The sequence below is a fragment of the Dermacentor silvarum genome, chromosome 10 (genome assembly GCF_013339745.2).
Source record: "Dermacentor silvarum isolate Dsil-2018 chromosome 10, BIME_Dsil_1.4, whole genome shotgun sequence".
Lineage (NCBI taxonomy): Eukaryota > Metazoa > Arthropoda > Arachnida > Ixodida > Ixodidae > Dermacentor > Dermacentor silvarum.
In genome coordinates, this window is record NC_051163.1 from 17,112,931 (window position 1) to 17,138,084 (window position 25,154).

Below are 25,154 nucleotides of genomic sequence, written 5' to 3' on the forward strand. Positions count from 1 at the left end.
TCATTGTGGCGTGGACGCTGTCAGAGCCGTTAAAGAATAATTTTGTTATAACTAGGGATTTCGGCGCTATACGGCGACTCGTGATGTGCGATCGCGACGATCTAGTCTTTTTTTTTTTCTCTAAATTCTTGGACGATTTCTCAACTTGCGTCGCACTGTATGTTTATCATTCTTCTCAGCAAGGAACTTTCCGCTGCTTCTTTTTGTTAATGCAGTACATTCATTGTTTGGTGCTAACACAAACAGGAGCATATGCCATGCCTTTTTTTATGTACTTCTTACCGTTTCCTTTCCATTCTGGTGAACTTGCCAGTATCTAGCATCAAAAAGTTCATAGACGAAATCTTCATGACATTAACCGGGCAGCGCGCGCTTTCCGCTACACATCGGACATCGCAGCCTCAACGCCGTCGCAGAAATCTTCCTCGCGGAAGTGCTTGCTACATACCCGAGTTGTAGCCGATGGCTGCTTGCCGGCGCTAAGTTTCGCAATCCAAGCTACACGCAGCTTCTTGGCCTGCGGGTACGCGTGAAGGCTGACACCGGGCTCCGTTGCGCACGCGTACGGCACTGGGGTACCTAGCAAGAGCCTACCATGTCGGACACCTTCAAAGGCAGTCACTATCTATTATAGTGATTTCAAGTGTTTTCAAGCAGACACCTGAATCAGGAAAACATCCCCAATTAATCAGAACCGTAGCGCAGGTGGGACTAAACTGTCGTTTTCAGCTCGCTTCGGCGCTTCCGAAGCAGACGACGCGGCCGCTGTGTCCACGTGATCCCTCATACCACGTCACGCCGACGGTGCCGCCAGCTTTTCCACTGGTGGAGCTACTGCGGTCGGCTATATACCGCTGCCGCCGCGAAGTGCCGCCACGAGTCCACTGGCTATAGGGTGCCTCGATGCCAGCGCCGGCTGGCATCGAGGCGCCATAACTGGCTACGCACACTGCGGCTCGCTGAGGAAAACAGCGTTTGGCTTGCGTTTAGTCGTATAGACACCCCAATCAGAAGTCGTGGCGTCTACGTTAACATCCAAAATGAAATTTGAACTGCGCGCCATCGTGACATTTCGAAGGCGGAGCGTTGTCGCCACGCACCACTATGCCGTAGCCTTCGCAGTGCAGGGCATTCACGAAGGAACAGGATCAGAGCGGGGGCCGTGTTTGATTGCCAATAACCCCACTTTTGCTGAACCCATGGAGGTACTTTTTGCGGTGAAGTATTTTTGAAATAGCCTATTTTCACTTCAAATTCCTTTTCTCCACTTCGATACAAAGTGGTTCAGGGCCCCTGTGAAGTGGTTCAGGACTATTGTGAAACAAGGTGCAAGTATGCAAAGAAAGGACGCAGGCGACACTGGACGAGCCAAACATCGGCGCACACATACACTCAATGATTGTGTAAAATAAAGAGTTGTTATAGTTCACCCTTGTACAGTGTGTCCTCTCTTTGCGTCATTGCGCCTTATTTCACAGCAGCGCACGGCAGTCAGTCCATATGTGCAATCCAACTAGCTCCAACCTCAGCTCTCTCCTGCCACGTGCATATAGTTGCATGACGTCGCATCACGTGGGTCAGGTGGTGGATCTTGCAACTTGCTCGATGTCTTCGAAACATTCGGCAATGACCAGGTATAATGTTCATAAACGTTGGTAAGATCCTTCATTGCTTTCTGTAGCTGTAGGTAAAAAAAATAAGAAAAAAAATGGGGGGGGGGGGGGGGGGGCAGGAAAGGAAGCACCACCAGATAGACAGACCATCCGGTCTCCGATCAAGCGATCAGCATAGTTTTTCACCTGCGACCTCAGAACTTAAGGAGCGTGCACGCTTCCGTGCTCTACTGAAGGTGGGTGCAGTTCTCCCGATCGTCCGCACCGCCAGAGAGGGATGGAGAAGCGGTAACTGGGGGTCTGCGCGCGCACGCACCAGAGGCGAAGCGGCCATTACTGCCTCACCAATACCGCGCAGTGCAGTCAAAGCTGCAGATCGCGTCAGACATGGCGGGAGCGAGGATAAGAAAGAACGAAAAAAGAAAGCTACTGGTTTGGGCGAGTTGGTAGCTGAAATCCATATCGGCTGGTCTCTGCGCTCCAAATACAGGACGAAAACGCGCGAAGTGACAGATGCAAGCGCTAAGTTATGACTGAATTTTATTTAGGCGGGGTAGTGTGAAGTTTATGCACAGACGGGACATGTCGCAATTCCTGATATGACGCGATAGTAACCCAGCCACAAGTTTGTGATACCAACTCTAGCGGTGAAGTTGGAGCACAGAGGTGATATGACGTACTCCCTGACATGACGCTAGAGTAACCCAACCAGAAGTACGGGATGTCACCTCTGTACCTAAATTTACTCTTCACCACTAATAAAATTCAGTTGGGAGTTTACGCTTATGTATCTGCTATGCCATATGTTTTCCCCTCAATTTGGGCTCAAAAACCCACCGATAAAAAAAGAAAAGAAAATGACCTCGACCACTGTCCCCTGTTAATCCTCCAGTGCCTGACACCGGTTGGATATAACAATGACGGATGGATTAACGGCGTGCAACGAAACAGTGGTTAATCTCTTTTCATGATTCTCGCTCTTCATTGGGTGACGATATCCGTGTAGCCTTGAATGCACTGCACGGATTTGGCGAGACGTGATCGGTATAGGCAGGCGGGCAGGCCTGTAAAAGAAAAAGGGGGTCAGGGGTCAGCGCATATGCGAGAGCAGTGACCCTAGGTGTGGCCTTCTCGCTGCTTTCTTCCCGGATCACCTTGAGGGCTCCCGAGCAGCAGTGCTGCCGCTGTTGAATCTGCACCGGACGCGCCCGTCGTTGTCGTGCCTCCCCCCCCCCCCCCCCCCCTCGTCATTTCGCTCTTCTTTTGTTGAGATCGCCGCGTTCGCTCTCACTGCTGTAGGATCGGGGCGCGCCTTTCCTTCGCCCGGCTCGGAAACGACACAGCCGAGAGTGCCTACCGCCTTTTCTTGCTTCTAAGAGCAGAAGCCGCCTTCTGTGCCCCCTAGCAAACGCCGAGCAAGGACTCGCAAAACTGAGTGCTTTTGTGAACTCTCATTAATTTAGCAAACGAAACGAAACGAGACAGAGATGGAGACTACTAAGGGTCAATACGCTAATCAACAAGTGAAATCAAATTTACATTTGACGACAATGACGGCGACGATAATAGTTAGGTTTCTTCATTTCTGTTATGTTACGGCGGAGGTGAACGTCTTTCTATACCAGGGGTCTCGATAATATCTCCGCTGCGCTCAGTCGGTGCTGCTGGAGCCAACCCAGTCGGGAGCCTACATGCAACGTTGCATGTAGGCTCCCTACAACCCAGCTTTCTGGCTCCCGCTGCTGGTATATGAACTCTGTGCGTACACACACACATTAGCATTCCTTCCGAGCAACTGTTTGCAAACCCCACCTTGGTGCATAACACTGGTCTGAGCGGAGACAACAGTAAAGGCCAGGGTCGGCCACTGAGGTCGGCCACTGAGGTCAGTAATCTTTCGGCCAGGGTTGCCAGGTCCAGAAAGTGAAAAGTAGCCAGTAAATCGCGAAAAGTAGACAAAAAAGTAGCCAGTTCATTGCAGGTGCTTAAAAAGTAGCCAAAAAACTGCCACCACGGCCAATCACTTAAGGAGAAAACATTGCTGTAGCCGGTAATGAACTGCTCCTTTTGGAACTGTTAAGTGCCCTTCGACTTATTTAAATCGCGACCCCGGGGATCTAGTTAGAACTGGTGGCTCCATATTCGTATTCAGGAATCTGTTATCGTTGTATAAATGATTAAGTGAGCGCAAGAAATTGTCGCTGAGCTCAAGTACCAGCGAATATGTCGTGTGCGCAATTCTCGCTCTTTAGTCATTCGTCAATGTATGCCTGTGCCATATCTCAACTTTGCAAGGAAATATCGTATACTAGTCAGTATTTCTTATCACTTAAGAAAACTGTTTTTATAGTAGTTTTTATAGCCATATACCAATGCGTTCTCACACGCCATTAATCAGATTCATCATGGAACCGTATTAAAACTTGTGCTTCCACCTTATTATTCTCTGAGCAATCAACTATAAAAGGAGATTTTCCATGGAATTAGCCAGAAGGTGTTCCTGTGGAATGAATTTCGGCGGTTCCAAGGTGGAGGTTGTATCCTCCCTTCCAAATACACATAGTGAGGATGGTCGTTGCACATCGTGTGCGCCATAAGAGGCATAACACAGCGAATTATACAATTCATTTGTAATATTTTGTCTGGTTTGTCTGTAGTTCTTATCGAAAAATGTCGATTTTAAGAGTAGCCAGAAAGTAGCCAAGTAGCCTACCCGAAAGTTGTCCCACCACAAGCCTTCAAAAGTAGCCAATTTGACGCAAGGTTGCCAAACCTGGCAGCCCTGCAAGTTTCGGTGCCAGCGATGCATTGTGTGGCCCATGCGCTGTTCCAAAGATTTTCGTCTCAGGAAATGTTCTGTAGTCTGCCCGGTTTAGTGGTTCGTAAAGGGGATGCAGTGGACGTAGTACTGAGATAAAACCTTTGTTTGGGCCAGTTGGTTCATAGCTGAAAGCTTTGACGAGCAACACAAAAAACACGGACAAAGAAGACACACGTACAGAGGACGGGCGCAAACGACAAAACTCTAGAATGGCACCTTGTCAATGCGATGAGTACTGAGGGCAGGTGCTCAGCAAGCGTTCGATGGTTTCTTCAGATCCCACACGGGCTCGTTCGTTTATCGGGCTTTCTAATACAGCGAGAGTGCGCGTTCGTAACTGCCATTTCAAGCCATAAGCGGCAAAATTAAGATTTACTAAAATATTACCTCAGAGACTTCGATCGAAAATGCGGTTCCTGGGAAAGACAGAGCACCTAAAGTTTAAAATTCAATTTTGGGGTTTTACATGCGGCAGCCAGGATCTGATTACGAGGCACGCCGTATCTGGGGGACTGCGGATTAATTTTGACCACCTGGGATTCTTTTGGTGCACCAAATGCACAGTACAGGAGAGTTCTTGCATTTTGCCAGCATCGAAATGCACCCGCCGCGGTCGAGATTTGATCCCGCGACCTCGTGTTCAGCAGCGCAGCGCCATTATAGGCAAGAATCCACCATGCACGGCGGCTGTACGCACAACGATGCATGTGCAAGGAGCGACAAGTATTTCGGGAACCTGTTACACCTGTTCGTGGAAGTGGACACTGTGCCATGACAAAAGAAAATCCCGATTGTGGACCTAGATTACTCTACTCGGCGTCACTCGCGTACGGTGGCATTTCCTAGTGTTTCTCTGTCACACTGCACTCACTGATAATTTATACCGTGCCCTATGAAAGCAGTAATGGTGGCCTAGAATATACGGCCATCACGTGACGGAACATCCGTCGCAGTCCTTCACTGTAGCAACAAGCGCTCGCTGACGTCACGCTTGGAATGAGAGAAATATGAGCAAGTTGGTAGGAATTCACGATACCGAGCGACAGGCGTACGAAACACAGACACAAGGGCACCAAGGACAACACACAAATGCCGTTTGTGTTGTCCTTCCCTTCCATCTTGTGTCCATGTTTTGTACAGCTGTTCTTTCTGTACCATGACACGTTTCTGCTGCGACATCATGTGCATGATATCGATAAACATGCGGTGTTGAAATACCACTACTTCTGCCAGCCCAAAAGTTACATTCCTCCCTCAAGCCGATCTGTTGCTTCGGGACATTAGGCTCCATGATCTGATTTGATTTTAATCTACCGTGGCCGTTCTTGCTCGTTTTGTCAGACGCTACACGCTAGTAAACCGGCGTCTTCGATGCTGAGGTAAGCCTGTAATGTTTGAAAATTATTTGTGAGCCGTTCGTTCCAGAACACAGCTCTAACCAGTCCGGAAATAATAATTTGCATGTTTCGTTCAAAATTATACCATACTGTGCATGGTATTATTGCGATAGCAATTATATGGACACTCAAAAGCAGATTTCTGCCGTCGGCGTCGCCGTCGCCGTGAGGTTCCGTATGACGTCAATCGAGATGAAATCGTCGCCGCGCGCCGCCGAACGCTGTATGTGCGAGTGAAAGGGCGCGAGGGACGCGCTCTTTCACGGCGAGTGAACGCACGGCGGAGAACAAACGCGCGTTCTGCGCCGTGCTTCCTTAAGGGCTGCAGAAGTAGGCGTCTCTTTCCTCCTTTACAATCATCATATATGTAGAGCAAACGCGCCTTCTTTCGACGCGCGAGAGGCCGTGGGGGAGGGGGGGAGGGGGAGGGAAGGGAGACGACGTTTAGCTGCGGCACCAAATGCCTATTTATATCAGAGGCTCCGGCAACAGTCACCAACGCCGCAGGCATTTTGAGCGAACGCGGGAAAAACGCCGACGGCGTCGACAACAGTTCTGCGCGTTGCCGGTGCTGCTGCATGTCCAAATTTATACAGCTGATAAAGCTAATATCATTACTCCGTATAGCTCTCTACAAATTTGCTATCGCAATTGATGCTTCGCCTTTCAGGTGAAACTGCGACAACTTTTTAGAAATGTTGTTGGACTGTTACGTTAGCCAAGATGCCGGAGTGACATACTGGTAGGAGAGAAAGGTGGGCGAGTTGGTTAGGATTAATTTTAACATGTGAAACTTCACAAACACGGCACCATCAACGCTTTTGTCCCTGTTTGCGCTGTTCGACACGTTAAAATGACTTTGTGGTGTTTGTTGTCTGTGGAGTAATAATTTTCTTTTGGAACAAACACGAAAACTAGGCCGTCACATTTCTTGTTTTCGCCCGCTCAGTAGTATTAGCTTAATCTGGGCTAGGACACATCAAATTAATTTTATTACACCCACAAATTTGGGGGGGAGGCGAGGGCTCGAAAAGAAAAGTGTACCTTAAGAAGCTTCGAAACACAGTTTACATGGGAGACAGTGACAGCATGCAATTATTTTACGATATTTGGGTATATCGCCAACTAGCAGAGACAGGAAATGACGTCGCTTTTCAGTAGCTTCCACGTCACTGCGGCATCATGGGCAACGAACATGTCGACGAAGCTGCTAGGATTGCTCACGAAGACATGGCATGCAGGAACTCATCCCGCTGTCAAGAACACATGCAGCAACAAAGCTTCGCATACCCGCGCGTGATGTAACACCATCCATGTCGAACACGCTAGGTTTCCGGCACACCCGTCTGCACTACCTGGACCCATCCCTCCGACTTCGCATCCCATCTGGACTATCCCGACCCGAGACAACTGTTCTCTGCCGACTGTGTCTTGGAGTATCTTTCACAAATACATTTGCTTGCCGCATCGGAATGGCTGACAGTGCTGCCGGCGACGAAGGCGGCAGCGAGAAAGCCATCGAACACATATACCTTATGTCATTGTCCTCGTTACAGCTCCCAGAGACAGTCACTCGCGTCACGCCTCGAAGACCGGTCGCTTTCTGAGCAGACGATATTGGAGTGCCGGCTTACACGTTTTTCAAACCAGAAGGCGACGAAGGCGCTAATATGATGTTCCTCCGTTCAAACGACCTAGTTGAACGACTATGAGACTCCCGCGTTCTATTATGTGTGGGGTTTTCGATGCGAAAGCGTCAAATGGCCCATTGAGCGAAAAAGCCGGCGGCGTCTGTAGCAACGAAACGGCACCCAACTTCCCATTTGCTGCGACACAACGTCACGAGTGACGCTGGCTCGCGCTTGCTGGCTCGGGCCTCGACGGAGCAGCGCGGGCGAAAGGGAACACCTGCTGCCGCGGTAGCACGCCAGCTGTTGCGTGAGGGGAGAGGGCATCACCGCGGCGCCACGTCACCTTCACTCTCTCTCTCTCTCTCGGAAGCCTGTGGTATCCGCGCGTTCCTTGTCGCACAAGCTCTCGCCTGCGTTCTAACGGCTCCTCGGTAAGGCCGAATGAAAACCTGCCAAGCGTCTCAACGCGCTCGCTTGCCCGGGAGGACTTCATAACTCGAAGGACCGGTCAGCGGCGTTCAATTGGACATTAATGCTTTCGCATGCACAACTCATAATAAGTGCTTGGGTGTCCTCGGATTATATAAAAAAATGTTTCATGGCTTGAGCATTTCTTTTTTTTAATCTTCCGTCCCCCCTAACCCCTTCGCCACCGCAGGGTTTCAAACTGGATATGAATGTATTCCGGTTAACATCCCCGCCTTTCGCACCCCATTTATCTCTCTCTCTTGGTAGACAATGCGTTAAAAAAACAAAGGTACATTCGTTCATAACAGAAATACTATGTTCCATTTAGACAATTTCAGTAAGGTACTGATAAACTGTAATATAATATCATTCGATGTATACAGTCTTCGCGCTCATAGAAATTCACATTAACTCACGACAAAATAAGCCTTGATTGTATGATTCTCAGTTATTTCTTAATTGATTCTATAAGCAAGAGGCTCGCTGACCAGGTTTGGAAGCGTGGGACGAAGCATTGTTCAAAAAATTTATTTATGGGGTTTTACGTGCCAGAACCACGATCTGATTTTGAGGCACGCCGTAGTTAAGGACTCCGGAATAATTGGGACCACCTGGGGTTCTTTAACGTGCACCTAAATCTAAATAAACGGGTGTTGTCGCATTGTGCCCCCATTGAAATGCGGCCGCCGTGGCGGAGCATTTGTTTCGCAAATGACAGGCTGGTAAAGGGTACTTTCGAAATATCTCTGCTGTTTGACCTATATATGAGTTCGTTTGCGGTCTTGAACGCTGACGTACGTGCGTAAGATACGGTATTAGTCATGTTTGTACTTGATTGCTCGATTTAGTGAGTACTGTTTTTTGTCCCTTTATTTCCTTCTTCTCTTTCTCTTTCTTTCTCTCCTCTGCAAGCGAGTGGGTGTGGTACCACGTTCCTTTTAGGAGACAATTGATAGCTCATTTTTCTTTCAATTTGCGATGTATATATATGTTTACATTGTTAATAATTGTGCTGAGGGCACAACATTGTGTTTTGTGAACGTGTGCTTTGGTTTGTTCAACGAAGCGTTTTTTTTATATAACTGATGCAACCTGTTTAAGTTCGTGAGTGTGGTTGTAGCCCCACGCTATATAGCAACAGTTAAATGGAGAAAGAGTAGCGCATTTTAAATGTGAAGTTTAACCGCTTGCGGGTAAGTGAAACGCGAATTCGGCCAGAATTCCTATGCTGTACTGTGTTCGTTGCTGACACGGAGGCGTCGAGAACACGCGGCTCCCGTCCACCTGTGTCCGCGTCCCTGTGTTCCGTTGCTGCCAAAAACGCTTTCTGCACGTCGAGTTTGCCCCACTGTAGGGCGTAAAACGCGGTATAGCCCGGGCATGCCCCCCCTGCGCTGCCGACCTTGGACCGGGCGCACAATCCGACGCTCGGCGGCTGCTGCTGCTGCTGCGCATGGAAACTGGTCGACGTCTTGGCTTCTGCTGCTCCTCGCAGGGCTGTTGTCGGCCGCTCGCCCCACGGCCGTTACCACCTCGCCCTGTAGGCCGAGAAAGCGCTCACGTCCACCCTCCCCTCCCTCACCAAACGCGCACACCCCTCCCCTGACGAGCAAGCAGCCCTCTCGTTCCTGCCTGTTTCTTTCTTTTCCGGTAACGATCGCCGAAAAATTTATTGGGATAGTAATTACACGGATGGGGCGACGGGTACGGGAGAGGACGCGGAGGCGAGATTCCTGCTAGCAACAGCCCAGGGTCGTCGTTTGCGAGTTCCCTGCGCGCCGCCTTCTTCGCAGTCTGGGTAACTGGGCTGCTGAGCGCACACTTTCACCTCCTACTCCAGAAAAAAAAAAAGAAGAAGACGCGGTACACGGTCTCTTTACAGGGTGTCTTGAAGCGGAGCGAGCGATTGACGGCAGGTCTGGGCGTGCTTAAAGGGAGGCTCAGGCAAGTGTTCTTTTTTCAAGGCCACGGCTCGGGCATGGAGGTCCAAAGTGTGGTGGCTGTGCTGTTGAGACGTGATGCACTGTTTGTGAAAAAAAAAAAAAGGGGGGGGGGGGGGGGTGCGCTTACTCCTTTGAACCGGAGAGTTCTCGCGCGTCGTCCTCGCTCGAACGTGAATAGCAGACTAGGCGTCTGTCACGTGACATATCCGCCCTGGAATCTTGGTTCGAATAACTGCACGAGGCCATTCATAGGAATGAGAATTTCTTAATGGATTCCTGCCGAGCCAATATTTGCGTTAATTATCACGCAAGTGAACATTCGTTATTGCTGGCCCGTACACTTTTGTGTTTCGGTGAACAAGAACAGTAACTACACCTCGGCCTCGCCTACTGCTCGACGATCTGGTGAAAGACCTGCGCTGAAGGCCTCATGCAGCGTCTACTTCAAAAGTCAAAATTCGTTTCAAGGCCTATCAACACTCGTCAATGATGTATCGCCGATTTGGCATGCTGAGGAAGAGAGAAGAAAAAGAAGAAAACAGTGTGGAGAGGTCTGCATCTTTTTTCGTGATATTTATTTTTCGAATGTGACCCCGCTAGTTTCGAGAGTCAAATTCGTTTCAAGGCCTATCAACACCTCGTCAATGGTGTATCGCGGAATTGGCATGCTGAGGAAGAGAGAAGAAAAAGAAGAAAAAAGTGTGGAGAGGTCTGCATCTTTTTTCCTGATATTTATTTTTCGAATGTGACCCCGCTATTTGTGCATAGAATGGCTTGGAAATTAACAGTTGTTGACATCGTCTTCAGCAGTTCATGCCGATTGCACAGGCCAAGTTAAAACAGAGCTTAAGGCGCGGTGAATAGGCAGTTATTCTTACCTTATGCATCTTCTTATAATACTTTCGGGCATCGCCATCGTTCTATATTGAATACGTACCAACCATACACTTTTCGGCAGTGATTTTGCTAATCAGAACTGCATGGAATCTACAAATGGATAAAACTACGGCTTCCAATGGACCCAATCCAAACAGGAGGCAACCTTCTGTGTGGCCTGCAAGAAAGCGTTGCTTGCCCTGATATTGTTTCCTAGTTCTAATAGTGGACTGTGCTGGCTCCGACGCTTATCCGTGTCAAGAGCTTTCACTTGAGCCATTAATTGCTTGTCGTGACATTGCTCTTTTATCACTATTGTACAAATGCATTGACACCAGTATGACGTCCTCTGTACACCTTAATCTCGCTCATCGAACTTCACGGAGACTGCATAACTACTTTGGCTTAGCGCGTGTGTACGGTGATATTGACGCATTTAACCTGTCGGCTCTTCCACGCGCTATTCGTTTGTGGAGTGACCTTCTGGATAACCTTGTATCAGAGCGAGATCACACAAAGTTTTGCGATAATGTTAAAAAAAATATCTATGCTCCAAAATCTGATGTTTTGCAGTACTGTTTCCGATGATGATGATGATGATGACGACGACGACGATGACGATCCTCTGTACAAATGGCACATACCCACCGTGGGGGATCGGCCAAGAATTGGGCGGTTTGGAGAAAATGGATTTTTCTTTTTAAATTAGAAAAAGATAGAAAGAAAGAAAAAAGGAAGATGAATTCTGCTCGGTATATGTCCCTCTTTCTTTTGCTTTCTTTTTTTTTTACGTTAGAACGATCTTTTGTCAGTTTTTATTATCCGTAGCACTGTTGCCGTTGAGTTATAATTGATTTTTTGTTCGTTGCTGCGTTTTCATTCTTGTGTATTTTTTTCAATTTTGAATGTGATTGTTACTCCATTGCTTTTATAGTGTATCTTGTCTCATCTTTCTGCACTAACGAATGTTTTCTTTTGTAAAGGTGTTAATGTATTTTGATCTTTATACGTACTGATTTTGTACTTACTGTACTGCCCCCCCTACACAATGCCCCACGAGGGCTCTGTACGATACTTATAAAATAAATTAAAAAAAACCTTTGCGAATTTTATACGAGTTTCTTTCGTTCGATGATCGAACGCATGCCCTTCGCCAAGTTCTGAGCACTTAGACGATAGAAATTCTACAGAGCGCGACAATTTGGGACAATATAGTCTCGAGCATCAGCGACCCAAAACGCCACAATGCCTCTACCGTGTGTCGTGAAGTCTGCCCTGGTTTATGTGTGCCGACTTGTGACGGCGGGACGAACTGTAAAGATTGTGTGCGCGCGTTATGGTCGTGCGCTCTTCTACTGATCTTTATCCCCATTTACCCGCCACTATAGTGCAGTGTATACGAGTGGGCTGAGTCTCACTAACCTTTCTCTTGTTGTTTGTCTCTCGGTCTCTCTCGGTACTGTTTTACCAGTCATGTTCACACCGAGATTTTTGCTAATTAAGACACTATCACATTCTCGCTATATATTTTTTTGTTTGTCTGCGCCTGGTGTATCGTGCAACGTAAACCGAAAACAGCTGCATAGAGGAAGCGTTTAAATCAGTTGTCCGTCGTCTGCCGCTCGTCTGCCGTCTGCACGTTCGTCTGCCGACGAACGACCGCGGCATCACCCGCGCTTTCACCTCTGCAGCTGTCGCCAAAGACGAGAGAAAGACGGAACGTTGCCAGATTACGTGACCACGGAGCAACACAGCAAACCGAAGGCGCGGTCGGCATGCCAAGGCGGTGAACGCCGCCGCGGGTGTGTGCAGGCTAATTTTATTCCCAGATGTCAAGCAGGCGGCGCTGATGGCCGGTAGCACGCGAAGAACGACGCCAAAATGGATGACGCTTCCTTCGAGGCTTCCTGCATGCGGGCTTTGCTCATTATTTGCTCTGCGTGATATCAGCGACTTAGGCAGATGAACGCGGAACGCGGACGAAAACAATGTTGCGGTCCTCGCGATATGTGAGCGTTCATGATGTGAGCGTCACGATTTCGGCGCAGTACGTCGTCTGTCTCGGAATGCACGATTCTTGGGGAGAAAATTCATACGGTCTATTATGGTATCCCTAAGAAGGACTTGAAGGCGAAAGCCCAAGTGCCGATGCATTAAGGACGAACACATGACGTACACATCCTCCTTAATTCGCTAATTCAGTTTTCTATTTTTTATGATTTAATAAACGTCTTTCTCTCTCTCTCTCTCTCTACTTCGCTTAGTTATCCCTCTTAATTCGCTTAGTCATCCCCCTTAATTCGCTTAGTGTACTTCGCTTAGACATCCCTCTTAATACTACACCTAGGTCGAGGGTCCGACTCCCAACCAAGGTCGTGGGTTCGAGTGCCTTAATTAATTCTACCTTAGTTGCCTGTGACTTCGCCTTTATTACCACCAAAGGTGGCGGGTTCGACTCCCACCAAAGGTCGAGGGTTCGTAGCCTTTTTGTACCTTTCGCGTGGTCGACGCGTTTTCTCTCACGTTCGACTGACTAATGAGACATAAGGTTTTCAGCTTAATAAAAGGGAAATTGAAAACGGGGTGAAGGGGAGGCATCAAACGATTTTTTTTTTTTGAACTTGCTCAAAGCAGGTTGCAATTGCGTCGGCACTGCCCTGTAGCTCAGTCCGCACCATAGTCGCGCATTATGATTGCTCAAATTGGACGAAAGCGCAGCTAACCGGAACGTTGACGGACAGCCGTTTGAACTCGCGGTGTGACTGTGACAGCTTTGGGAGATGGCTGCTTCGCGATGGCGCACGTCTGCGTCTTTGCGAAGGAAGTTCAGTCCAACTCCTTTATATAACGAAGTGCCTGGGGAGCTTCGTTATAAGTGGGCCTCCGACATCATTCCTTAAACAGGTCGCTTTGTTGTAAAGGTCATTCCCCGCACACCTCACGATAGAACCGGGACAGCATTATTCCCTTGTTCATTTCGTTGTAGAGGCGTTAGTTGCAGAGGCGCTCGACTGTACATACGGATTACATTTCAAACGCAGGTAGTGGGGATAGGCAGGTCGCGCAATGTGTTGAACAGATAACCTGTGGTCTGTTATCATAACAGAATAGGTGCTAAGTTAACGGATACTCAGTCGAGGTTTGCTGAGATTGAGATAGACAGATGCGAGACGTATGCATAGATACAAATTTTCTGACTCGTAAATAAGGTGTGAATGGCAAGGAGGTTAGTCGGAAGATAAATTAGAGATTCTATTTTTAGGTCGGCCTGGTAAACAGGCAAGGGGACCAAACCTGTAGTGATGAATGGTGATGAGGATAAGGGAAGGAGTGGATGCGTATGTCTTACGCTGCACACAACAGTCCTACTAGAGCAGTCATTCCAATCCCGTGGCATGCAGGAATTGCGATAACACTTTGTTTGCCTCGCATTTGATCGAAAGCGAAACATACGGATTTGCTACCCTACACTGGGGGAGGGGTAAGTAAAGAGAGAAAAGTGGAAAGAAAAGAAAGATCGCAGAAGAATACATTGAGTAGTAGCGAGATCATGAAATTTGCAGGCATAAATTGAGTTCCGACGAAGCAGCAAATAAGGATTACGATGACGATAATGATGATTATGATGAGTGGAAGCAGTAGCAATACGTTTATTCGATTCAGCCAAGTTTCCCTGCACCTCCTGCACCTATTACCAGTTCTGTGCACCTAGGCCTTCGATTCCCCTGAGGTGCAGCGGTGTTATTGTCTGTTTTTCCAATAAACCTCCCCCTTCCATACAACGGAGATCCTTTAAAATTATGTGAGTGAATTAATTAAGTTCTGGCTCCTCAGGGATGGTCGCTTAATCTTCTGAGCTAGTGCTCTTTCAACAAATATGCGAACGGAAATCACAAAGAAAAAACAACATTTACAGTAGGTATGGTGGGCAAAAATAAAGTGTTGGTCCTAAAATCCAGTTGTCAGCAAAACAAATAATATAGAAGCCTAAGAAGAAGAAAATAAAGCCTAGAAAATCGAAGCAAGGCCAGGAAAATCGTAACAGCAGCGAAGCGATCTGTGGTGTTTTGGCGCCATCTATGGACTACTACAAAACCTTTCATTCGGTCTGTTGGCGGGAAGTTTGAAACGTTCGTTTGGGATCCCCATAACGCAAGCATGTTAACAGTGAGAAATTAAAATTCGTTGCGAGATTCTACTTGCCAAAACTACGATGTGATTATGAGACACGCTGTAGTTAGGGTCACCGGTTTTCTTTTGACCACCGAAGGTGGTCAAACGTGCGCCTCAATTTTCGCATTTCGCCAAATATGTGGCCGCTGCAAACGATATCGAGCGTGCGACTTTGAGTTCAGCAACGCGTTGGCACTGCAAAAGTAGGGCTGTTTTGTTGTATCCGAAATTGCATAAGCTATTCCCGTGAGCCTGTTCCTTGAGCGTCATCGCAGTTTCTGAAAACTGCTTGAAGATGCAACTTTTGGTGCTGGCTATTTTTAAAGACACTACGGACAACATGTGATACCTTTAAGAGATCATGGCCATTTTTATAGAGAGCAGTGAGATCATATATAAGCTATTCTCTTGGGGTGACGAGAGGGGACCGTCTTTGCTTCAGAACAGTGACATTTACAATTCTGAATGCTTGTGCGCTGAACATACCGCTGCCACCATGAAGAGGGTCAAGTTTTTTGTGTTCTTTAAAAGGCTGCAATGGTGCCATTTAATAAGGAAAACTTCACCATGGCCGTTAGCACCAACGATACAACAGTTCAGTAACCAAGAAACTTCCTCCCCTATAAAGATCCCGTGCGTTGACTGCGAGACCTTATGCCTGCTCACGGAAATGCGAGTCCTACACCAGCTTACTCGTTCTCAAGCCCACAAAGCGTGTAGCAAGTCGTTCTTACTGGCACGTTTACTCAACAAATTTTAAGACTCCCCTGTACGATGTAGGCTTCGCAAGCTCTCACAGCACGGCAGCAACCATCAGCGACATTCAAGGACGTACGAAACTCGGCGCTGACTTCGAACATTTGTTTCTTATGGTGTTGAAAATGAGGTTTCATTTCGCGATGACATGATAGTAACTGTTGCCACAATTTGTGAAGAAGGAGTATGTACTTTTGTGAAGAAACGTGTCCAGGCAACTTTGGCGAGCAAAGCGTCACTGAACACACGCAAGTGAGCGAAAGCACCGTCATGGACTTTGGCTCAGACACGGGTGTCTTCGTGCCGAGACCACGCACAGAAGGTGACGATGTCTCACTCGGTCACAGTGGTGATGACACAGTCCACTTTCATCTGGCTCAACGTGGCGAAGTGAGGGTGGGTGCAGAAGTCAACGAGGGTAGCGGTGGGGACTTGTTGGTGAATCATCAAGGAACACTTCTGATGCAGCGCGAAACGTAACACGGACACAAGAAGGCACAGATATGTGTGTTGTTATTTCGTTTCTGCCTTCTTGTGTCCGTGTTAGGTTCCGCGTTGCATCAAAAGTGTTCCGGGTGTAGAAGTACGCACTTTCTCGGACACATCGGCATGTCTTTGTCAGACCGTTTCTAAGGACGATGTGAGAATGATGTAAGCGTCCGCTTTGTTACCACAACCTACACTTGGCGCCGGGATTCATGTAGGTTCCCCTGTTGCAGGAGAACGTTTCGGCGAACGTGTCGAAGTGGCGCAGGGCGATGTTCACCCGCAGAGCGGAAGGCAGCGCGATGCGGTACCGCAGCCTCCGCTTGTCGAGCGCCGTCAGTCCCTGGCTGCTGACCGGGTCGCAGTGGACGGCGGCGAAGTTGACGAAGAAGAGCATCTCGGGCGTCAGGTCGGGCAGGCCCGGGATGCGGAAGTTGCGCTGCATCGAGTGAGGCGCCACCAGGGCGCGAATGTACGCCTCGAACGAGGGTTGGAGCGCCGCGATCTCGGCCATGAAGCTGCGCAGGAACGGTGCCATCGGTGACTCCTGCGCGCAGACGAGACGAAGAAAGGAAAACGGCGTTATCAGATTTATAATGGAGCTGCACTGCGAAACATTACTACGAGTACCTGATTTTAAATCTCCTATGCAACGTCTTCTACAAATGGGGGGAAATGTGCCTGTTTGGTCGCTCGACAACGCTGATGCGATAATTTAACACAAATATGACTCCTGTGTACACAGCAGGGAGGTACACTTATTTGTTTATTTACCTTCAGGGATGAAGCATTACAGAGGGGAGTGGGTAGACAACAGACAATAATATAACAAAGCATGGTAAGGCATGGTAACTCCTAATTATAATGTTAGCTAAGGCAGATTTAAATCGGGTGTTGTTATAAATGGAAACAACGTCGGAAGGAAGGCGATTCCAATCTTGTGAAGCTCGAGGAAAAAAAGAGTAAAGAAAGGTTTTGGCATGACGTGGCTCGATACCAACATATATACGTACAATGTGGCTGAAGAATGAATTATTCATGGAGGGTCGGGTGATAGTAAAGCCTAGGAAAAAAAGTTCAAGCGAAAAATTTTTCGGGGGGATGCTATTGATGGTAGAGAGATAAACGATTTCATAGAAGGTAGCCGCACTGGCAGTGCGGTTATAACAGGAACAGATGAAGCAAGTAGAGCGATTCTGTACCATTTTTAGTGACGCAACCAAATTGTTAGTGTTTGGATCCCAGACTGGAGAGGCGTATTCTAATTTAGATCGAATGAGTGTTTTATATAACGTTTATATAACAAGAGCTTTAAAGATGAAGGAGCTGCTGAAAAGTTACGGTGTAAGTAACCAAACATGCGATTAGTGTTGTTAATTATCTTCTCAACATGCAAAGACCAACTTAGATTAGATGTGATATGAACGCTTAAATATTTATAGGAGGAAACCGCGGCTAAGTGAGAGTTGTTCAGGTAATACCGAAAAGGACTACTATAGATGCACGAGAGATACGCATGACTTTGCCCTTGTTAGTATTTAATTACATTTGACAAGTATTGCATCAGTTACATATAGGATTTAGATCTGGCTGAAGAATTTTAGCATCGTTATTAGTAACTTTCTCATGGAAAATTACGCAGTCGTCAGCGAAAAGATGAATGTTAGAAGAAACTAGAAAAGAAGGTCGTTAATGTAAATGAGAAAAATAAGGGGGCCGAATACGGATCCTTGTGGGACTCCAGATTGAACAGGACACTGGTCAGAGGAAATTTCATTGGCTACAACAAATTGGGAACGATTTGAATGGAAATCTTTGATCAAAACAAAAAAAAATACTATGATCAATATTAAGTTGCCTAAGTTTATGAAAAAGAAGTATGTGGGAAACCTTGTCGAACGCTTTAGAAAAATCTAAGCAAATAGAGTCAGCTAACGAAGAACAACCAAGAATGCGGTGTAGTTTATGAGTAAATGATATGAGCTGCGTTTCACACGAAAATGATTTCCGGAAGACATGTTGAGCTGGTGAGAAAAAAGGACTTGTCTTCACTCAAAAGACGCCATTGACCTTCCGAAACTGCCCCGTCAGTTTTCGTGTTTATTCGTGCGTATCGATAATCACGAAGACCATGGGTGGGATTTGACGACTCGCTAAACAGTGCCGCCCGCAAAGCCGCAAATACACTACGACGTAACGCGCGCGTCGAGCTCCGCGACTACACGGTGGCGAACAAACGACACGACGAACAGGCGTTCCAACGTTGATGGCTCGCCAATAGGTTCGCTCCTATTTCTCGCCCGCCGTGCCGAGCCGCGCCTGCCTCGTATCCCAGTATTCCTCGCGCGTAGCTGGCAGAATGACGCAATGGCAAGAGCGCGCGAGAGCTCGTCCGCCGCCGCGGCTCTCTGCGCATGTGCGACGTGGTTGCATAGCAACACGAAACGTCCGAGCGGTTACCGCCGGTTGTACTTAGAGCTCGACAAACTTGGTTTAACCGCGTACAACCACGGCAAATTTTTGCCCAGCTCACCGTCGCCGACGCGACGTAGCTAGCTTCGGCCTACGTGATGCGGTGCTTTGAAACACTGGTGTATATTATAGGGGGCTTAAGGAAAAGAAAGGAAGAATCTCGTGATGATGTTGACTTGAACAGCGCATTTCATATGAGTGGTTGAATACGGGAGGCTATGTCAAGGTCGACCATGGAGACATATCGGGAGGTGATGCCATTTGACGGCGGGTAACAACACCGGTGCTCGTAAACTACTCCCTCCGAGATCGGATAGTGCTTTGGGCTGACATCGGAGGCCGTGCCGATACAAGACTGCGTGATTACGTGCGGGGCGTGGGGACGGCATGGGTGAAATTCAAGCAGTAGGGAACACCCTATAACTCTGAAGATGTGGGGTCATCAACACGCATTGGTCAACAAGGCTGTGCCACTCACCTGGAAGGTACCGAACCGCTGAATGCTGTCCAGGTAGTTCTGGGTGAAACACTTCTGCTGCTGCCGGTAGCGCACCAGAGTCTCGCTGCTCCACCACGTCTCGGGCATGCCGCGCACGTTGATGGTCGAGCCGCGCACGTCGATTGCCTCGTACATGCCTGTTTTCCCGCGGTACGAACCGTAAACAAGAGCAGAAGAGCATCGAAAGGTTACACTAAAGGCACGTAATACTAGTAAAGTGTCAAGTTAACTGGCACACCACGATATCCTCCTTTTTGTTACTATAACCCCATCATAAGTGCCGCACTAACAGTGTAGGTAATACTAATAAAAATATACCGATAAATGAACAGCACGAAGCATGCATTGCAAAATGAAAGCGGTCGCCAGACAAAGAGTGAATGAAAATTAATTTAAAAAAATTGGAGGACACTTAAGCTTCGCTTTTAAGAGTGGAACGCGATAGCATTCAAAGATCCCCGACTGCTTCTCACGCTTCCCCACAACTGAACCTTAAGCAACCCTAATGGTTACCGGGAAACACTGGCGGCGAACGCTATGCACGAAGGCGAGCTTTCCAGTAGAAACGCGGCCTCTTGCGTCGGGCGATCCCGGAGATATTGCACTGCCACGCCAACAAAATTGCATAATTTTCAGGTTTGCGTTTTTGTTTCGTACTTTTAATATTTCAGTCTGAGAAGATTTAACATAAATGGCATGCGCTGTGGATGTTTTGTTTCATGACATTTGTTTGTGGATTGTCATTCTCAAAATTACGAGGAATAGCTTTGCCAAGAATGCAAGACAAGGTATGAGCAACATTAATGATAGAATGGTGTGGCAATACAACCCGTATATACAGCATGTCATATAAGAAGGCGTCGCATATACATGTACCTAAATATATTCGGAGGGCCTGCATGGCTGGGGATGATTTTCTCCGCCACCCGCCGACATCGCACGCCGACGCCGGTTGCGGACGCCGGATTTTCTGCGACACGGGGCCCTTAACGCTATCGCGTTAAAATATTGCGCTTCGCGTTTCCCTGATTAACCAACCATTGTTCTTTCAATTCAATGCGACGCGAGTCTTGAAGAAGTACTTCACCAGACTACGCCATGCAAGTCGAGCTTTGAAAAAGTAGTTGCCGACATTATGAACATCGAGTCTAGAAAAAATAACGGCACCGTCATGCGACGACATCGCCTGATGTCGTCATCACGTCAAGCGTGACTTCACGTGATGATGCCACCTTATGACGTCATGTGATGCCTCGGGGAGAAGCAGCCCACTGTGCTGCTGCCCGATTCTTTGCACTGTCTCCGGGATCGGCCCACATTTTTGTATGAGCTAAATTTTTGCGTGAGCACGACAAATACTGAACAAATAGAGCCCAACAGCTTCGCTGTAAAACGTAGTCGACGAGTATACACTAAGTGCAGCGCTTAGCATTTAATGAAAGATTAGTTTGGGCGCACGTGCCTTCCACGAGGTAGGGGACGATGTAGGGAATCAAAATGGCCGGGATCGCGGACTGGGCCACGCGCTGCTGCAGCGCAACCACGCCGAACGGCACGTGCAGCACGTTCTTGCCCGCGTTGTACTCGTATCCGGGCCTCAGGCTGGACACGTGGTAGCGCGCGTCGTAGTCGGCGTTGTCCTTGGAGAGCCAATAGCGCGACATGGTCTCGTTCAGCAGCGCCGTGTAGTCGCGCACCGCCCTGGCAAAGGTGGCCTGGACCTTGCTCTGGTAATACCTGTGCCCACAATTTCGCAAATGCGTTTGCAGAGGAGATGGCTTGCGTCCGGAGACAAGGTACGGGCTTTCTGTGAACGTGTCGAGGACGGTCACAGAAACGAGCAACTAATTCAGGGTACTTTGTTGACTAGTGCATTGGGCGCCGTCATCAGAAAGAGAAACTGGAGGTGTAAAGTTCCGGATATAAAGACGCTGACGTTTTATAATAATTATCTCACTTTTTTGCACAATTTCAAAGACTTTATTGCTTTCGACATCCTCAGTTGCCGCGTCCTCCCTCCCTCCCTCCATGTTTTTAACACGACGCTTTCTTTACCTCTTCCTTTGATTATTCCACTGCTGCTGCTGCTGTCTTGCACGCCACGCCGGGAGGTGGTTCAGAAGGTGCATATACATGCATGTCAGGAGCGTGGAAGATACGAAAGGCGACGCGAGTATGTCGTTTGGACATTTGCACCGCGTCGCATGTGCACAATACCCTCTGGAGCTCACTGGGTGTCGTTGATTTAGCCTCTTGACGGCTGTTATTATCCGCGACCACCCCGCGAAAGCATTGCAGAAATTGCACCGCTTACCTTTCTACATGTTCTGACTGGTGTTGTAGAAGTCGCGGGGAGCTTGGATTGATTGGATTTTTTACGAGTACTGGTCCAGTAGGCCACATGTAACCGGCAAACGGAGGCCTCAGGAGAGCACCTGAGATTATAAAAACCCTGTGTCTAAAGGTACGTCAGAAGTACCTGATTTGTTTCCGTTTCGCTAACTCCGCGGCTCCCGGCTACCGATTTCTGCACATGTTTTTGCAGAAGGACGTTTACTTAAGGCAAAGGGGACCATTAAAATATGTTTTTGAAAAGTCACGGAGAGAAGCATACGAAAATTCTGGCACGAGCGAAGGTACTGCTCCAGGAGAGCAGGCCCGGTCTCTACTACGGCCCCTATACTGCTCCCCCGGGAAAATCAGTGATGTTATTTTGAAAGTAGAACGCCGTGAGACACGATAAAGGTATAATACGGCATGAGTGACTCAGCACGAGCGCCAACGGCGTGGGAAAGTTTGTCCGACGTACAACCAGCAACGAAAAATTCTCCCCGGGACTTCTACACCAGTCAGAACCTTGCCGGGACGTAGGGAACGTAGGGGAGAGCAGGCAGAGAATGGGTAGAACCGACGCAGCCACGAAACGAGTGAATAGAAAGGTTTAGCTTGTCCGGTAATTGGGTAAACGCGGGCGGACCGGGCCTTGGGGCGTTGTGACGGAACGGTAAACGTGAGCGGCCTGTGCGGTGCTGCCACCTGGTGGCGCAGAGCTCAAACAGACAAAAACAGCTAATTTTGCAGTAATCAAGTGTATTTCGCTGCTGGTGTAACTTTTCTGCAATATTAGCTGTTGTTGTCTGTCTGAGTTCTGCGATATCCAGGTGGCAGCACCATACACGCCGCTCATGCTTACGGTTCCGCCACAACGCCCGGTCCGCCCGCGTTTACCCGATTACCGGACAAGCTAAACCTCTCTATTAGAGAGTTTTAGTAGTGCTGTGTTACCGTACGGTAAGTGCAGTATACGGTACGGTATTACCGCTCCGCTCTAATCTAACGCGACAACCGAACACGCTTTAGCTGCTTGTGTGGCTCGATGCGTACGGTAGCGTGATAATGGTGATAATGGCTAATATTCAGACCTTGCAGAATACAAGGACTATGTGCTGAGCGCGAAATATACGTGAATACTAGAACGCTTTAGCTTGTCCAGATGCGTATCACTCTTTGCGGAAGTGCCGGGTTACGGTAGACGTGGGCGCCCGTCACAAAGATTATAGCAACATCTTGTTACACTTTGTCCGACACGTGAACCCCCCCCCTTTTTTTCCCCCTTCTTTGTTACATAGGTGTCTCTGTCGAAACAATGTGTAAAAAAAAGTCACAGTTTTGCCCGAAAGGCAAAGCATCAATTACGATAGAAAATTAGTGGAGAGCTATACGGAGTAAGGATAGTAATTTTATCGGGTGTATAAATTAGGACAGGTTCGCTTACTAACTGAAATAACAAGCACGGTGTCAGCGCACATAAACAAACCTAGATCACACTCGATAGCCGCACACAACCGCTGTCAAAACGTTGGCGTTAGCAAGCGCACCAGCAGCAGTGAGCGAAGGTTCGTGCGGTCTATCGCTTGAACGGAAACTGAGCAGCGAAAGCACAGCGCATACAAAAGTAGGAGCCATGTTGCAGATCGCTTTCAAGATACGGTGCGCGCGACTGCCCGCCGCCGCGCAAAGTACAAGTACGCAGTTGCTCGCAGAGCAGAAGCCGCACCCCCTCCCTCCCGCGCTGCCATCACGCTTTCCTCCTTTGGCCTGTGAGATTCCAGTTCCCCTTGCACCCGGTCGCAAGATACGCATTTGGTGCCGCAGCACAACTTCCCGCTGTACTCCCCGCTGGAGCATGTTACTTACGTTACTCAAATAGCGTGTACTTGCTACGTAACTGTCGGACATGGAGCAGAGTGCGGCACAAGCGGCACTTGTCCAAATGAAGTGGCCAACACTACATTTGTGCTGGGAGTTCAACATTGCTTTTCTTGCATCGGGAACTGCCCGTTAAACAAGCAAGCAAGCAAACAAACAAGGAAGCAAGCAAGCAAGCAAGCAAGCAAGCAAGAAAGGCGTACCCAATGAGAACGTCCATGTGTTCCTTTGCGCCAATGAAGTCCACTTCGAGGCTTTCGATCTTCTGCGTCGCCACGTCTGCTTCGGCCTGTGTCAGCCACGGGGCACGAGCCACGGTCTGAGACACCACACCCTTGACGCTGCTCACCAGCTTGTCGAGGTTGTGGTCGTACGCGATCTGCTCCATCGTCGTCTTTCCCATTGCGGCCCTGGCGATCTTGCGGATCCCGTAAGGGAACAGCCGCTCCGTAAGATGTATGCACGCCTGAAGGCGAGCGTTGTACTTGTGGATGTGGTCGTCGTAACTTAGCGGTACGAGAAACTCGGCCTGCTTGGGCAGCAGCGGTGACAGCAAAACGACGATTCGGAAGCCGATGTAGTTCAGCAGCGTGGAGAGGGCCGTTGATGTCAGGATGCCGGAAAGCTTGTTGATGAAAGCAGAGTTGAGAACGATGACCTTGTCGGATCCCGGCTGTAGGTACGTCAGGTAGGCGTCCCACTCCAGCTTGCCCGCACGCTTCAGGTTCACGATGGACACTGTCGAATTGAGTATGGACACGAATCTCTTGGCCGGAAGGGACGCCTCGTCGAGCTTTCCGTTCAAGCTCGAGCACGTCGTCGGCGATGTGGTCCGTTTCGACCTTGCTACCGAGGAGTGTAAAGGCGCGCTTTATGCAGTTCTTGTACTCTTGAAATCCCTCGTCGAGGAACGTCAACTGGTGACGAACCATGGTGAGCTTCGGTGAATCCAGGTGCAGCATGTAGCCTTCGTTCTCGAAGCGCTTCCGCAGGGTCACGTGCACGACGGCGAGCAAGTTGAGCCTCTTGTCGACGAGCTTGAGTACGTCTTGGAACTTGACCGTTGGCGGATCAGTCGTGAACGGCCAGTTCGTAAGGGAATACGACTCGAGCACTTTCTTAATGTCTTCCCAGTCATTGTCCGATGAGCTCGAGTTTCGCACCTGAATGCAGGTTTTCAGCAGCATGGAAGAATGGGCGATGAAGCTGGTCGAGGGCTGCTCTCTCATCTTTTGCTGCAGCAAGAACTTCGCAATGTCGAGTATGAGCAGGCCCGGCCCGCTGACTACGTAGGGCCTGCTCTGCACTTCGAGCTCGCCGTTGTACCACCGGTTGGAACACACGTACGCGTAGAAGTCCTCGCACGGGCCAATAGACTGATTGATCTTGTCGTAGATCAGACGGCTCTGCCACAGGCAGGCGTCCGTGCGGCATTCATACGTGAAAGCCGACTTGCGCGGGACCAGCGGCGTCGCTTCGGCCGTTGTCGAACTCTTCATTTCTGTCGCGAGGTCTTTAATGGCGCTCATGTTATTCGTTCCCGTAGGCAGTGTCACGTCGAACGGCGTTGTCGCGTCGGTCTCCTCGACAAGCACACGTCCCGGGATCCTGCGGAGGCCATGAGAGTGTCCCGAGTGGCTCGGAGTGAAGGCGAACTTCATGAGGACCCCGAGGAAGGCGCTGGCCACCATGACGGCTGCTATGATCATGTAAGCTTGGCTCTGATTGTAGTTATCGCTTCTGGACGTTGTATTATCCTTGTCGCTATCGTCCCACTTGTCGCCGTCGCCCACGGAGTCCTCGTTGTACA

The 25,154-nt window shown here is 48.8% G+C and overlaps 1 protein-coding gene across 1 annotated transcript; it reads right to left on the minus strand.

The window, feature by feature from the left end:
- Window positions 1-15,214: 15,214 nt before the first annotated feature.
- LOC125939687 (neprilysin-1-like) lies at window positions 15,215-23,880 on the minus strand. The gene is made up of 4 exons (XM_037699421.2): window positions 23,548-23,880; window positions 20,598-20,872; window positions 19,115-19,272; window positions 15,215-16,711 (listed from the first exon to the last, which is right to left on the minus strand). The coding sequence occupies exons 1-4, from the start codon at window positions 23,745-23,747 to the stop codon at window positions 16,346-16,348; spliced, it is 999 nt and encodes a 332-aa protein (XP_037555349.1). The 5' UTR covers window positions 23,748-23,880; the 3' UTR covers window positions 15,215-16,345.
- Window positions 23,881-25,154: the final 1,274 nt, after the last annotated feature.